The sequence below is a fragment of the Pan troglodytes genome, chromosome 10, assembly GCF_028858775.2.
Source record: "Pan troglodytes isolate AG18354 chromosome 10, NHGRI_mPanTro3-v2.0_pri, whole genome shotgun sequence".
NCBI lineage: Eukaryota > Metazoa > Chordata > Mammalia > Primates > Hominidae > Pan > Pan troglodytes.
The window spans coordinates 115,966,288-115,980,917 of record NC_072408.2 but is presented as its reverse complement, the minus strand read 5'-3'; the positions used below and the strand labels follow the sequence as shown (position 1 = coordinate 115,980,917).

The 14,630-nt window shown below is 47.0% G+C and overlaps 1 protein-coding gene across 18 annotated transcripts in view; it reads right to left on the bottom strand.

Annotated features, from left to right (window-relative positions):
* ACACB (acetyl-CoA carboxylase beta) overlaps nucleotides 1–14,630 on the bottom strand; it is a 158,279-nt gene that overhangs the window by 98,288 nt on the left and 45,361 nt on the right. For all 18 annotated transcript variants that reach the window (XR_010148148.1, XR_010148150.1, XR_010148149.1 and 15 more), the window contains 2 exons: nucleotides 3,963–4,095; nucleotides 2,942–3,080 (listed from right to left, as the gene is read on the bottom strand). Coding sequence is in view for 13 of the 18 variants with exons in the window: in XM_016924144.4 (XP_016779633.3) it covers nucleotides 2,942–3,080; nucleotides 3,963–4,095 (272 nt within the window). In the remaining 5 variants the exon portion in view is untranslated. The remainder of the gene's footprint in view (nucleotides 1–2,941; nucleotides 3,081–3,962; nucleotides 4,096–14,630) is intronic.

The window sequence follows — 14,630 nt, the reverse complement described above, 5'->3', positions numbered from 1 at the left end:
GTCCCAGCTACTTGGGAGGCCAAGGCAGGAGGATCACTTGAGCCTAGAAGGTCGAGGCTACAATGAGTCGTGATCATGTCACTGCGCTCCAGCCTGGGTGACAGAGCAAGGCCCTGTCTCAAAAAACAAACAAACAAACAAAAATACAATCCAGAGTTTTAAATTATGGTAAAAAAAAAAACACACAAAATTTACCATCTTAACCATTTTTGAGTGTACAGTTCAATAGTGAAGTATATTTATATTGTGAAACAGATGTCCAGAACTTTTTCATTTTATGAATCTGAAACTCTATACTCATGAACAACTCCCTTTTTCTCCCTCCCTGATGTCCTTGGCAACCAACGATCTTCTCTCTCTCTATGAATTGCACTACTCTAGTTACCCCTTATACATGGAATCATGCAGTATTTGTCTTTTTGTGACTGGCTTATTTCACTTTTTGTGACCAGCATAACGTCCTCAAGGTTCATCTGTGTTGTAACATATGATGGGATTTCCTTCCTTTTTAAGGCTGAACATAACGCAATGTTTTGATTTTAAAATACTCATGCTCTTTAAGCCAGAAGTTCCATGTCTAGGAATATGTCCTGAAAAAAACACACGCTGGCTGGGCGCGGTGGCTGACACCTGTAATCCCAGCACTTTGGGGAGGCTGAGGCGGGCACATCACCTGAAGTCAGGAGTTCAAGACTAGCCTGGCCAACATGGTGAAACTCCATCTCCACTAAAAATACAAAAATTAGCCAGTCGTGGTGGTACATGCCTGAAGTCCCAGCTACTTGGGAGGCTGAGGCACAAGAATTGCTTGAACCCGGGAGGTAGAGCAAGACTCCATCTCAGAAAAAAAGCAACAACAAACAAACAAACAAAAACCCACACATCAATGAGGCCAAAGTCAGAGAACAGCCACTGAGCAGTGTTTTGGACTAGGAAAAGTTAGACTCAATCCAAACACAGGGGTTGGGACATCTGTACTATAGAATTGCTAAGATCCTGAAATTGAACAATGTGGCACTTTATATGCAAACACATAAAGAAATCCCAGAGCAGCTGTTCCTTCCGGCCTGCCTGCCTCCTATGTTTATCAAACACAGAAGCGTCGGCCAACGGGGAGATTCCAGAGATGATGAAGTGAGCGGCCAGACAGGCTTCCTGGTCCTTGTCCAGTTTTTCTTTTATGTTGGAGAAGATAAACAAGAAAATAAACACAATAACTACAGACTCAGGTCAGTGCTGGGAAGAAAATAAATGAGGTTCTCTGAGAGAGATGCGATGATCATGTTGAGACCTACAGGCTGGGTGGGGAGGGAGTCCACTGCACAAAGGGCTCTGGGAGAAGCACCTTCAATAGAGGTTCCAGCAGGTGCCAAGACTCTGCAACAGGCCCAGGAGCTGCCAGAGGCCAGGGTGACTGGTACCCAGCTGATGGAGGGCAAGAGGTTCGAGATGGAGCCAGGAGGGGACTTAATAGGCCTGGGTGACAATCTTGAATTTTAGACTAACCAAGATGGGAGGACCCACTGGATGATGCTCTGAACCCAGACCAGGGTTCCCATCCCACCCGCATCACATGATGGTTGTGTGACCCTGGACAAGTGATAAATTCACGTCCCTGTGCCTCGACTGTGCCATCTGTAAAACAGAGCTGTAAGTAACAAATGAGGCCATGTCCGTGAAGAGCTTGGGGCAGGAAGGCTTAGGGGATGGTGCTGAGGTTGCTAATACTGGGAACAGCACACAGCCTCTGATGCATTTTAAGGAGAAGCACAAAAAGTCCTGAAGACCTGACTTATGTTGGTTTTTGTTTTGCTTTTTTTTTTTTTTTTTTTGAGACAGACTCACTCTGTCGCCCAGGCCGCAGTGCAGTGGAGTGATCTCAGCCTACTGCAACCTCCGCCTCCTGGGTTCAAGCAATTCTCCTGCCTCAGCCTCCTGAAGAGCTGGGACTACAGGCACCTGCCACCATGCCCGGCAAATTTTTGGGAGGTATTTTTAGTAGAGATGGGGTTCTACCACATTGGGCAGGCTGATCTCAAAACTCCTGGCCTCAAGTGATTCGCCCATCTTGGCCTCCCAAAGTGCTGGGATTACAGGCGTGAGCCACTGTGCTCGGACCTGAGTTATGCTTTTAGGTTTATGTTGTTTTATTTGAGACAGAGTCTCAGTCTGTTTCCCAGGCTGGAATGCAGCGGTGTAATCACAGCTCACTGCAGCCTAGACCCCCTGGGCTGAAGCGATCCTCCCACCTCAGCTTCCTGAGTAGCTGAGACTACAGGTGCGTGCCACTATACCCAGTTAATTTTTTTATTTTTATTTTTTGTAGAGACAGGGTCTTATTATGTTACCCAGGCTGCTCTCAAACTCAAGGGCTCAAGCAATCCTCCCACCTTAGCCTCCCAAAGTGCTGGGATTACAGGGGTGAGCCAGCGCTCTGGCTGAGGTTTTTGTTTTTAACAACCTTCAGAAAATACAGCAGAAGAAGTTATGCTTTTAAAAGGTCACTTTGGCTGCTGTGGGGAGTAGGGCCTATAAAAGGATAAGACTGTTCAGGAAAAAAAGTAAATCATCCAACAGTTGTTTATAGAATGATTCATTATAATAAACTTAGGCAAATGAACGGAAGAATGAACAAATGATTGAAATACAATTACATACACCTGCAGGAGAAACAGCCCCCAATCTGCTAGAACACAGACATTTCTCAAAGATCGAATTTCCTCTCTGCATGTTAACCATCTGCATTTTTGTAAGGCACATGAGTTGTTCTTGATGTCAGCAGACGTTTTAATTAAATAAAGAAGGAAGGACAAATAAATACAGACTCATGAGAGGTCCTGACCATCGGGAGTCCAGGATGGACTTGCCTAGGCACAGGGGAAGGAGGCGAGGGCAGGCAAGGATGGGGCGTGATGGGAGGAGAGGGTCAAGGCCCAGGTACCTGCGTTGGCCTTAAGGTCCTCGGGGGTCACCATCACAACAAACCGGATGGCCCGCTCGTTGCGGAACATCTCATAGGCCCACCTGCGGATGGAGCGCATGCACTTCACGGCGGCGATCCCGTTGTTGGCAATAAGCACCTGCATGGGAAGACAAGGAAGGAGCTGAAGGTGCACATCTACCTGCGCTGGGGGCCACGTGCTACCCCGAGTCCACCTCACAGCTGCAGAGCCTCCTGCAGCCCCCGCAGCACATCATTCCTCTTGGTATTTCTGTGTATTTCCATGGCACACACCCCAGCACAGAGCAGGAGCCCAAAGTCTGCCATCCACATGAATGGATCATCAAATGGATGGATGGCTGGATGGCTGTTTGTTTGAAATATATATATATATATATGTATTTTTTTTTTTTTGAGACAGAGTCTTGCTCTGTCACCCAGGCTGGAGTACAGTGGTGCAATCACAGCTCACTGCAGCTTCGACCTTCCAGCTTCAAGTGATCCTCCCACCTCAGCCTCCCGAGTAGCTGGGACTACAGGTGTACACCACCACATCCTGCTAATTTTTTAATTTTTTTGCAGAGACAGGATTTTGTCATGTTGTCCATGCTGGTCTTGAACTTGAACACAAACCCAGGCTGGGCCCAGATGATCTGCCCACCTCATCCTCCCAAAGTGCTGGGATTACAGGCATGAGCCACTGTGCCGAGCCCAGTGAATGATTTTTTTTTTTTATTCCTTTGGTGTCATTGTGATCACCCTTAACACTTTTTGAGTGTTTTACAGTACAATGTGTTTTACCTGTCTTATTTCATTTCATCCTCACAATAGCCCTTTGAAAGAGGCTTCACTATTATTTCTATTTGAGGGTTAAACTATTAAAACTCAGAGGAGCGTGGCCCTCACCCCCTCTCTGCAGCAGGCAGAATGAGCCTGAACCCGAATCTCCCACCTCCAGCTGAGAGGAGGGGCCCCTGCACCCCAATCGGACCCCACCCAGAGTGCCGAGACCCATCTGTACCTTCTCGATGACCCGATCCCCCCCAAAGCGTGTGACAAACTCAGCGGGAGAAGCCACGGTAAAGTCTCTGTGCAGGTCCAGCTTCTTGTGTTCCCGTCCCCTCTTCACCAGGTGGAGTCCCGACATGCTCGGCCTGCAGAATAAGAATGAGGGACAGACGTGCATGAGGGAAGAAGCCTGGGACTCAGAGCTCGGCACCTGTAAAGCCAGTGGAGCAGAGGAGCCAAACTGCACCAGAGCCCCCCTGCTTTGCACTTGCTCTCCAGAGCCCCTGAAGCAATTTACAAGGAGGCTCAAGGGCAGGAAGCACCTTCGTTTTTTTTTTTTTTTTTTTTTTTTTTTGAGACGGGATCTCATTCTGTCACCTAGGCTAGTATGCAGTGGTGCAATCGTGGCTCACTGCAGCCTCGACCTCCTTGGGTAGCTGGGACCACAGAGGGCACTACCAAGCCCAGCCGACTTTTAAACATTTTTGTAGAGATGGGGTCTCACTATGTTGCCCAGGCTTGTCCAAACTCTTGATGTCAAGTGACGTCAAAGCCTTTCAAAGCATTGGGATTACAGGCGTGAACCACTGTACCCAACTGAAAGCACCTTAAGAGGCCAGCTAAGGTACCAGCACATGAACTAGAAGGAGCAGTTTCTTCTACCTGTCCCAAGGTGGATGTTTAGATTTTTAATCCTAAGTTAATTTTTACTTTACATGCCCATTGTTTAGGAACCTGAATAATACTAAAAAACTTATAACAAGGGTGAGAGTTTTATGATCAGGGAAGAAGTCCACACATTCTAATCGTTCAGACTTGTTACATGGTATTAATATCTTTCATGTACTTTTCTACATTTGTATTTCAGAAGTTTTAAAATTTTCTTTTTTGTAGAGACAGGGGTCTCACTTTGTTGCCCAGGCTGGTCTTGAACTCCTGGCTTCAAGTGATCCTCCCACCTCGGCCTTCCAAAATACAGGCATGAGCCACCACGCCCAGCCCACAAAATTTCTTTAGAAAACTGAAAACAATTTTTTAAATGTTTAACAACAAAACAGGTTTCCTGCTCTGTCCCTCCACACCAGAGGAAACTGATGCTGATTTTTTCTAGCAATTACACATCTCCATAGTCCTAAACAACAAGTGTATGCAATCTTGTGAGTCATCCATGTGAGACAGCATCTATGGCCTTCCCATCCTGAGAGATGTGAATTTAGTTATCTCACAAGGCCACCCCATCGGCTCCCCTCCACCAGCTGGTCAATACCATAGAAGTCTACTGTAATTTAGCAAACTGGGTATTCAATGTTTTACTAGTTTGTGATCATTATTCACATATGAAGTTTGTGATCATTATTCACATATGAGAGCTGCAGTGTACCAGATTTTAGTTCCTTTCTTTTTGCCTTTTCCTGGAGTTAATGATTTTTTTCCTTTACTTAGTGTTCCTTGTACCTGTTGCTAAATCACCCCACTCCTCCTAATAGATTCCCAGTACACATAAGATAATTGATCAGGCCACATGCAGTGGCTCATACCTGTAATCCCAGCACTTTGGGAGGCCAAGGCAGGAGGACTGCTTGAGACCAGGAGTTCGAGACCAGCCTGGGCAACATAGCAAGACCCCATCTCATTAAAAATAATAATAATAAATAATTGATCAGTTCTGTTTTTTTCCACTGGTGACATCTCTCCTGAAGGCCTCTGTTCTCCTTCCGTAGGTACTGGCTGTCCTCTAGGCCCCTACATCACCATTGTTTTGGGGCTTCCCTTTGCTGACATCCCTAGAATTCCCTTTGCCTTTCCTTGGGGTTGGATTCCCAATTTGGGGGAATGGGTGGCTCGTCTTTCTTGGTAGACTCCCTTGTTTTGCTGGGGCATATCCTCCAGTAGTTTCATCCACTGAAGAAGATGGTAGAATGGCAACGCGCATGACAATGATGCCCTCAATTTCCCTGCCCTATTCCTGACTGGGCTTCCTTATCACCATCACCCTGGAGACTCCCTTTCAGTCTATGTTGAATCTCCTGTTTCCTGTCTCCTGTGTGTTGCTCTTCCTTGGTTTACCCTCTGGTTTCAGTGGAAGACATCCTCAAGTAGCTTTCTAAGAAAGGCTATTCAGGGCCAGGCGTGGTGGCTCACACCTGTAATCCCAGCACCTTGGAAAGCCGAGGAGGGAGAATTGCTTGAACCCAGGAGGTGGAGGTTGCAGTGAGCCAAGATTGCACCACTGCACTCCAGACTGGGCAACAGGGTCAGACTCCATCTCAAAAAAAAAAAAAAAAAATTTAAATTAGCTAGGCATGGTGGCACCTGCCTGTAGTCCTAGCTACTCAGGAGGCTAAGGTAGAAGGATCACTTGAGCCCAGGAAGTCAAGGCTGCAGTGAGCTAGGATTGCACCATTGCACTTCAGCCTTTCTCCTGCCCTCACATTCAACCTTACCACTTGGCTGTGTGTGAAATGCTAGGAAGGGCCAGGCATGGTGGCTCATGCCTGTAATCCTAGCACTTTGGGAGGCTGAGGTGGGTATATCACTTGAGGTCAGGAGTTTGAGACCAGCCCGGCCAATATGGTGAACCCCATCTCTACTAAAAATACAGAAGTTATCCAGACACAGAGTTGTGCACCTGTAATCCCAGCTACTTGGGAGACTGAGGCAGGAGAATCGCTTGAACCCAGAGAATGGAGGTTGCAGTAAGCCGAGATCGCGCCACTGGACTCCAGCCTGGGTGACAGAGTGAGACTCTATCTCAAACAAAAAGAAATTTCAGGAAGGAAAACCTTCTTCAAGTTTTAGAAGCCTTGTGCCATTGTGTTGTGGCTTCCAAGGCTGCTAGAACAAGAGTAATTCTGATCCTTGATCCTTTGTAGGTGACCTGTTTTTTCATATCCAGATGCTTATAGGAGCGTCCCTCTGTCCCCAGAACTCTATGATTTCACAGTGATGGGCTCAAGTATGTGTCTGCTTCCACCAATGAGGCTGCACATCTCTCAGGCCCTCTCAATCTGGAAACTTCCATCCTGGGAATTTGTCTTCAAATACTTCCTTGATGGGCTGAACATGGTGGCTTACGCCTGTGATCCCAGCACTTTTGGAAGCTGAAGTGGGAAGATCACTTAAGGTCAGGAGTTAGAGACCAGCTTGGCCAACATGGTGAAACCCCGTCTCTACTAAAAATACAAAAATTAGCCAGGCATGGTGGTGTGCGTCTGTAATCCCAGCTACTTGGGAGGCTGAAGCAGGAGAATCACTTGAACCCAGGAGGCGGATGTTGTAGTGAGCCAAGATTGTGCCACTGCGCTCCAGCCTGGGCAATAGAGCGAGACTCCATCTCAAAAAACAACAACAACAACAAGAAACAAATACTTCCTTGATGATGTCCTTGCCTCTTTTTTTCTCTATTTTTTCCCGAAGTCCTGTTATCTGGATGTTGAAATTCCTACACTGGCCTACTGGTTTATGTATTTTTCCCCTCTCCTATTCTCTCTCTTCTTCTACTTGCTGGTTGATTTTTCTCAGCCTCATCTTCTAAACATTCAGTGGAGTTCTTCATTTCTGCTATCATGTTTTTGATGTCTACGAGCCTGTTTTGGGCCTACAAATGTTTCCTTTGTTATAGCATCCTCTTCCTATGAGTGCAACATCCTGTCTGACCTCAACGATGATATTAATGAGAGCTTTTTAAACTTCTCTTCTCCAGCGTGGTTTCTGTTTCTTCCAAGCTTCCTGTGTCTACTGGTTTGGACCTTGACTTACATATGAGAAACTGGACCTCAGGGCCAGGTGCGGTGGCTCACGCCTGTAATCCCAGCACTATGGGAGGCCGAGGCAGGTGAATCACCTGAGTTCAGGAGTTTGAGACCAGCATGGACAACATGGTGAAACCCCATCTCTGCTAAAAATACAAAAAATTAGCCGGGCTTGGTGGCGTGCACCTGTAATCCCCCCTACATGGGAGGCTGAGGCAGGAGAATCACTTGAACCTGAGAGGCGGAGGTTGCAGTGAGCTGAGATTGTGCCATTACACTCCAGCCTGGGCAACAAGAGCAAAACTCCATCTCAAAAAAGAAAAAGAAACTGAACCCAAATGTCAGGGAAGCCTTGGTTCCAACCTTGTGACTATGAGTGAGAACAGAATTTCTGAGACTGTGGTGGACCTGGTTGACCCTGAGCTCAATGTAGGGTGAGGTAGGAGTGCGTTGGGGATCCCGAGTCAGTATCTTCGTGTCTTTCTCTCTCGCTGGCCAGATTCCCCAGGGAGAAGTTTTCCAGTCTTCTGCCTGGACAGTAAAGGTCAGCCTGGAGCCCCGGGGGGAACGGGGAAGTTCTAAGAATTCAGCACCTATTCAGACCCTTATCTTCCTATTTGGGATACAGGCCCCATGCCCTCAACTGTGCCTGTCGATCCCCTCTCCCAAGACCCTCTATATATACCTTTGAACTGCTGCCTTCTGTTGGGGTCGAAGTGGACAGCCCCTGCCGCAGGAGACAGGGGAGGGGACCTGGGAGTCTTCCACCCAGTCCTTCTCATTTTGGTACCCTCCTTACCCCTCAGCTCCAGGGGCATCCCTTGCTGCCAGACACCATGCCTTTTGGGGGTTCTGTGGTACAGATGGCCAGGGGTCCCCAACTTTCCTCACTGCTCCATTAGGACTCAGCCTTAAGCCAGTGACCACTCATTCATCTGCTTTCTAGCTTCTAAAAGGTTAATGCTATGCTGGGCACGGTGGCTCACGCCTGTAATCCCAGCACTTTGGGAGGCGAAGATGGGCAGATAACTTGAGGGCAAGAGTTTGAGACCAGCCTGGCCAACATGATGAAACCCTATCCCAACTAAAAAAACACAAAAAGTAGCTGGGCATGGTGGCGCACGCCTGTAGTCTCAGCTACTGGGGAGGCTGAGGCACAAAAATCACTTGAACCCGGGAGGCGGAGGTTGCAGTGAGCCGAGATCACACCACTGCACTCCAGCCTGGGCAACAGAGTGAAACTCTACCTAAAAAAAAAAAAAAAGAGAACTTCATTTATTTACAAAAAAAGGTAGATGCAACCCAAGGGACATCATTTGTAGACAGACCCCTGATCTGGGGGAAAAAAATGCTAAAGTATTAAGAGCCGTTATCTCTTTGCTATGTTTTAAAAAATGTTCTGCAATGATGTGTTATTTTCAATAAGAAAAAAGCTATTAATTTTGTAAAAGGAACACCCATGTATACATGTAGGTATACACACACACACACCACACACACACACCCCCCCACAGACACACACACACCACACCACACACACACACACACACCACACACACACACCACACACACAACCACACACACACACACCACACACACACACACACCACACACACACACACACAGCACACACACACACACAAAATAATACTACTGAGCCATAAAAAAATTATATATATATATATATATACACCAAATTTTCTTTATCTAGTCATCTGTTGGTGGACACTTAGGTTGATTCCATATCTTTGCTACCGTGAATAGTGCTGTGATAACTATACAAGTACAGGTGTCTTTTGATACAACTATTTCTTTATTTTATTTTATTTTTCTGAGACTGAGTCTCACTCTGTCGCCCAGGCTGGAGAGCAGTGGCATAATCTCGGCTCACTGCAACCTCCACCTCCCAGGTTCAAGCAATTTTCCTCCCTCAGCCTCCCGAGCACCTAGGGTTACAGGTGTCCGCCACCATGTCCGGCTAAATTTTGTATTTTTAGTAGAGACGGGGTTTTACATGTTGGCCACAGTGGTCTTGAACTCCTGACCTCAAGTGATCTGCCTGCCTCAGCCTCCCAAAGTGCTGGGATTACAGGCGTGAGCCCCCACAACTGGACTCCATGCTAATTTTATTTATTGTTTTCAACCAATCATGTTAAGATCCTCCCAATGAAAAGCGAATCTGACTGAGCGTTTTCTTTTCCTTCGTGTACATACCCAGTAGTGGGATTGCTGGAGAGACTGGCAGATCTATTTTAGTTCCTTGAGAACTCTCCAAACTGTTTTCCACAGAGGTTGTACTAATCAACATTCCCACACACAGCCGCACCCTTCATTCTGTCCACGACCTTCCCTGACTGGCTGGCTTGATGGTTCAGCTTCAGAAAGTCTGAGACATCCCATTTCTACACACACAAACATTAAAACTCTAGCAATTTGACCTAAAGCACAACAAAGAAAAACTTCATTTGTGGCCTAGGGGGCAAAAAAACCATTCTTGGCCACTATGTTGATTTCAAAACTGGTGACAGAGCCCCTCCATCAGGCAGGCCACAAGCCCATTACCGCAGGCTAGGCAAGCGAACACACAAAGCTGCCGGACTGGACTTGTTTCAGGCCCAATCTCCAGGCAAGTGGCTATTTTAATTCTTTTTGATAAAGCTGGAAGCCAACCAACATTGGCTCTAGAGAGCTGACCTTCGGCCAGCATTTGCTTCCACTGAAGGAGGATCATCCTAAGTGCCATTGTCCAGTGAGAAGCCCTGTCCTTATACAGCACGGCAAGGGTGAGAGCTGAAATGTTTCAAGGTGACTTTGGAAATGACTTCAGGTACAATCAACAGCAGAGGTGTCAGCCAAACACCAAATGCAGTCAGCTGCCGGAGCACAAGACCAGGCAGAATAGTATCAGGAATGGAGGAAATAAACATCCTCGGCTGCCCACTATGGACTGGGCACAGGGGGCCTCTCAGTGAATCTCCACAGCCCTGTATGGAGGAGTCTGTCATCTCCAGGTTCACGATGAGGAAACCGAGGTTCAGAGAGGACCATTTACGTCCAGTTACACAGCTGGCAAGTGGCAGAGCCCCGTTTCAAATCCAACTCTAGCTGACCTCAGAATCTAACTTCTAGGCAGAAAGACAATCTGAGATAAATGGAAGCCCCTCTATTAATTGGACTTTTAAAACATGCATTACACATATGGCCTCTTATATTCCTCTCAAATAAGAGACAAACATGTATAATGCTGAGGTTTTTTGTTTGTTTGTTTGGCTTTTTTTTTTTTTTTTTGAGACAGAGTCTAGCTCTGTCACCCAGGCTGGAGTGAAGTGGCACCATCTCGGCTCACTGCAACCTCTGCCTCCCAGATTCAAGCGATTCTCCTGTCTCAGCCTCCCAAGTAGCTGGGACTATAGGTGCCTGCCACCATGCCTGGCTAATTTTTGTATTTTTAGTAGAAATGGGGTTTCACTATGTTGGCCAGGCTGGTCTCGAACTCCTGACCTCAGGTGATCTGCCCACCTTGGCCTCCCAAAGTGCTGGGATTACAGGGGTGAGCCACCGCGCCCAGCCCTGAGTGCTTAACTGGGGGAAATTTTGCTCCCCGGGGAGCAATACCTGGAGACATCTTTGGTTGTCACAACTTGGGGGATGCGCTACTGGCATCTAGTGGGTGGAGACCAGGGATGCTGCTCAACACCCTGCAATGCACAGGACAGCCCCACAAAGAACTGGACAGCCCCAAGTGTCAACAGAGCCGCAGTTTAGAAACTCTGGTAGACTGCGGCCATCCTCCTAGGCTTTGAAGTCAGAATCTACCGCTTACAACCTGTGTAATCCTGGGAAAGTTACTTCAATACTCCCTGCCTCAGTTTCCTCACATGATGGAATTAACAGTTTATCCCTGGACCTAGCCAAAGTAAACAGCTTGCAACACTTTAGCTACCATGTACGTCTGCAGGATAGCATTACAGGAGCCCAGGCTGGGCCATTAGGCTAGGGCCCCGGCATTAATCAGACCTTCAATTCCTTCCCTCTCTTTTCTTCTATAAAATAGAGATGGTAACGGCTACCCGCACTGCTAAGAGCTGATTCTGAGCCAGGCAATTCTGTAATTACAACTACTTCCAAACAAGAAAGCAAGAAAGAACACTGTGTAGCCCAGTAAAGGTTGATATCGTTCAAACAGCACAAAACCACGCTCTCCAGAAATGGACCCTTGGAAATTTCTCAAGCCACCTGCCCCATCAGGGATGACTACCTTGGCTAGGCCAGGGGTGAGTGGGCAAACTAGGACCCATGGGCCAAATCCACTCGGCCACCTGTTTTTGTATCTCCCACAGCCTAAGAGCGGTTTTAACTTTTTAGATTGTTTTTTGTTTTGTTTCGTTTGTTTGTTTTGAAAGGGAGTCTTGCTCTGTCGCCCAGGCTGGAGTGCAGCGGTGTGATCTCAGCTCGCTGCTACCTCCACCTCTCAGGTTCAAGTGATTCTCCTGCCTCAGCCTCCCCAGTAGCTGGGACTACAGGTGTGTGCTACCACGCTCTGCTAATTTTTGTATTTTTATTAGAGACAGGGTTTTACCATGTTGGCCAGGCTGGTCTTGAACTCCTGACCGCAGGGCGATCTGCCCACCTTGGCCTCCCAAAGTGCTGGGACCACAAGTGTGAGCCACCGCACCCAGCCTTAATTGTTTTTTATAGAGACAGGGTCTCCCTCTGTTGCCAGGACTACAGTGCAGTGGTGCAAAAATAGTTCACTGCAGCCTCAAACTCCTGGGCTCAAGTGATCCTCCCACCTCAGCCTCCTGAGTAGCTGGGACTGCAGGTGTGCACCACCATGCCCAACTAATTGGTTTATTTTTGTAGAGACAGGGTTTCATCATGTTGCCCAGACTGGTCTCAAACTCCTCAAGCAACCCTCCTGTCTTGGCCTTCTAAAGTGCTGGGACTATAGACATAAGCCACCATGCCCAGCCAACATTTTTAAATCATCAGAAAAAAAAAAAAAATCAAAAGAATCCTGTTTTGTGACACATAAAAATTATATGAACTTTGAATTTCCCCATCTATAAATAATGTCTGATTGAAACACAGCCAGGCCTGTTCAATTACATAACTATGGCTTCTGGTGCAGGAAACAGCAGAGTTGAGTAGTTATAACAGAGACCACATGGCCACAAAGCCAAAAATATTTACTGTCTGGCCGTTTATAATAGCAGTCTGCTGACCCCAAGCTAGGCACGAGTTTTCAACCCTGACATGAAGAACTTTATAAGATTCTGATGTCGGGGTCCCATCAGCATGTCTAGGGGGTAGAGGTGGGGTCCCCGGCATCCAGATTTTTCAAAAATCCCCCCACCAGGAAATTCTAATGTGTAGCCAAGAGTGAAAACCCCTGATAGGTCTACAGCCAATATTTGCATGCAGGCAGCTGGCCTTTCAGAGCAGAATTGCATGGCAGTGAAATGGGACTCATTAAAAAACAACTTCTGCCTCCTCATCCCCAACTTTATTTCAAGCCCTTCTGCACTCTGATCCACAATCATTTCTCTACTCTCTGAACTGTGACCCCGTTCTCATGCCATGAAAAATCAGTCATCATTTGCGACCTCACCTTCTCAGGAGTTCTGGCTTCTGAGATGGCCCAAGCCTTCAGCACAAGATCCCAAATGCCTCCCAACTCCAGAGGGCTCTTTCATAACCGAACTCTGTCTTTACTTATTAGTTTTCATCAGTGTTTGTGCTGACCCAGGGCAGTACTCAAGACCAGCGACTTCCACACAGAGTCTCAACGAACCAAGAAAGAGCCGGGCATGGTGGCTTATGCCTGTAATCCCAGCACTTTGGGAAGCTGAGTTGTGAGGATTGCTTAGCTCAAGAGTTCAAGACCAGCCTGGGAAACATGGTGAAACCCTGTCTCTCTAAAAAATACAAAAATTAGCTGGGTGTGGTGGCGCATGCCTGTGGTCCCACTACTTGGAAGGCTGAGGTGAGAGGGCTGCTTGAGCCTGGAGGCTGAGGCTGTAATGAGCCATGATCATGCCACTGTCTGGGCAACAGAGCAAGACCCTGTCTGTAATAATAATAATAATAATGATAATAATAATAATAATAACAACTCTAGAAAGGCCTATGAGGGCTAGTCCCTTGGACAGATGTGGAAACTGAGGTTCCAAGGCTTGATGGTACCTGCTCCAGAAGATCACACAGCTTGGTGGCAAAGTTAGATCGTCCAAATCCATCTTTTTAGCCACTCTAAGCTAAGAGAGGAACAATGTAGTCCCCCAACAAAGTATGTCCATATTATTATAAATAGGGGGACCCCATGTCCTGGACTTGCTGGGACAATTCCAAATTTATGTGAGGTTTTTTTTTTTTTTTCCATTAAAGTGGTTTGTGAAATGGGTACAACAGCCTCCACTTAGTGCCCCCACAGTGGTATTTTGAAGATGGCATGAGACCACACCTACAAAGCACTTGGCCTGGCATACTGAAAGCACCCCATGAGTGGTAGTGGCTATTACTGTTGCACCCATCAGCCTTGAATTGGAGTTACTGAGAAGACATCTGCCTTCCACAATGGAACCGAAGTTCCTGGAGGGCGGAGGTCACGGTTTCCAAACATTTTTGCGACCCTTCCTGCTACCAGTTGCAGGCCTTATGCATGGGAGGTGTGCATGAATGTTTATGGACCAGGTAAACATATCCTAAGAAAATAAAGGATGGAGGCAGAGATTCAGCTACGGGGGTATTCCTCACTGTGCTGTTGATAATAGCCAAAAAAAAAAAAAAAAGAGAGAGAAACAGCCTGAATATCCGCTACTTATAGGGGATTACTTATACTTTTTTTTTAAGAGACAGGGTCTTGCTCTGTTGCCCAGGCTGGAGTGCAATAGCACAACCACTGCTCACTATAGCCTCGATCTCCCAGG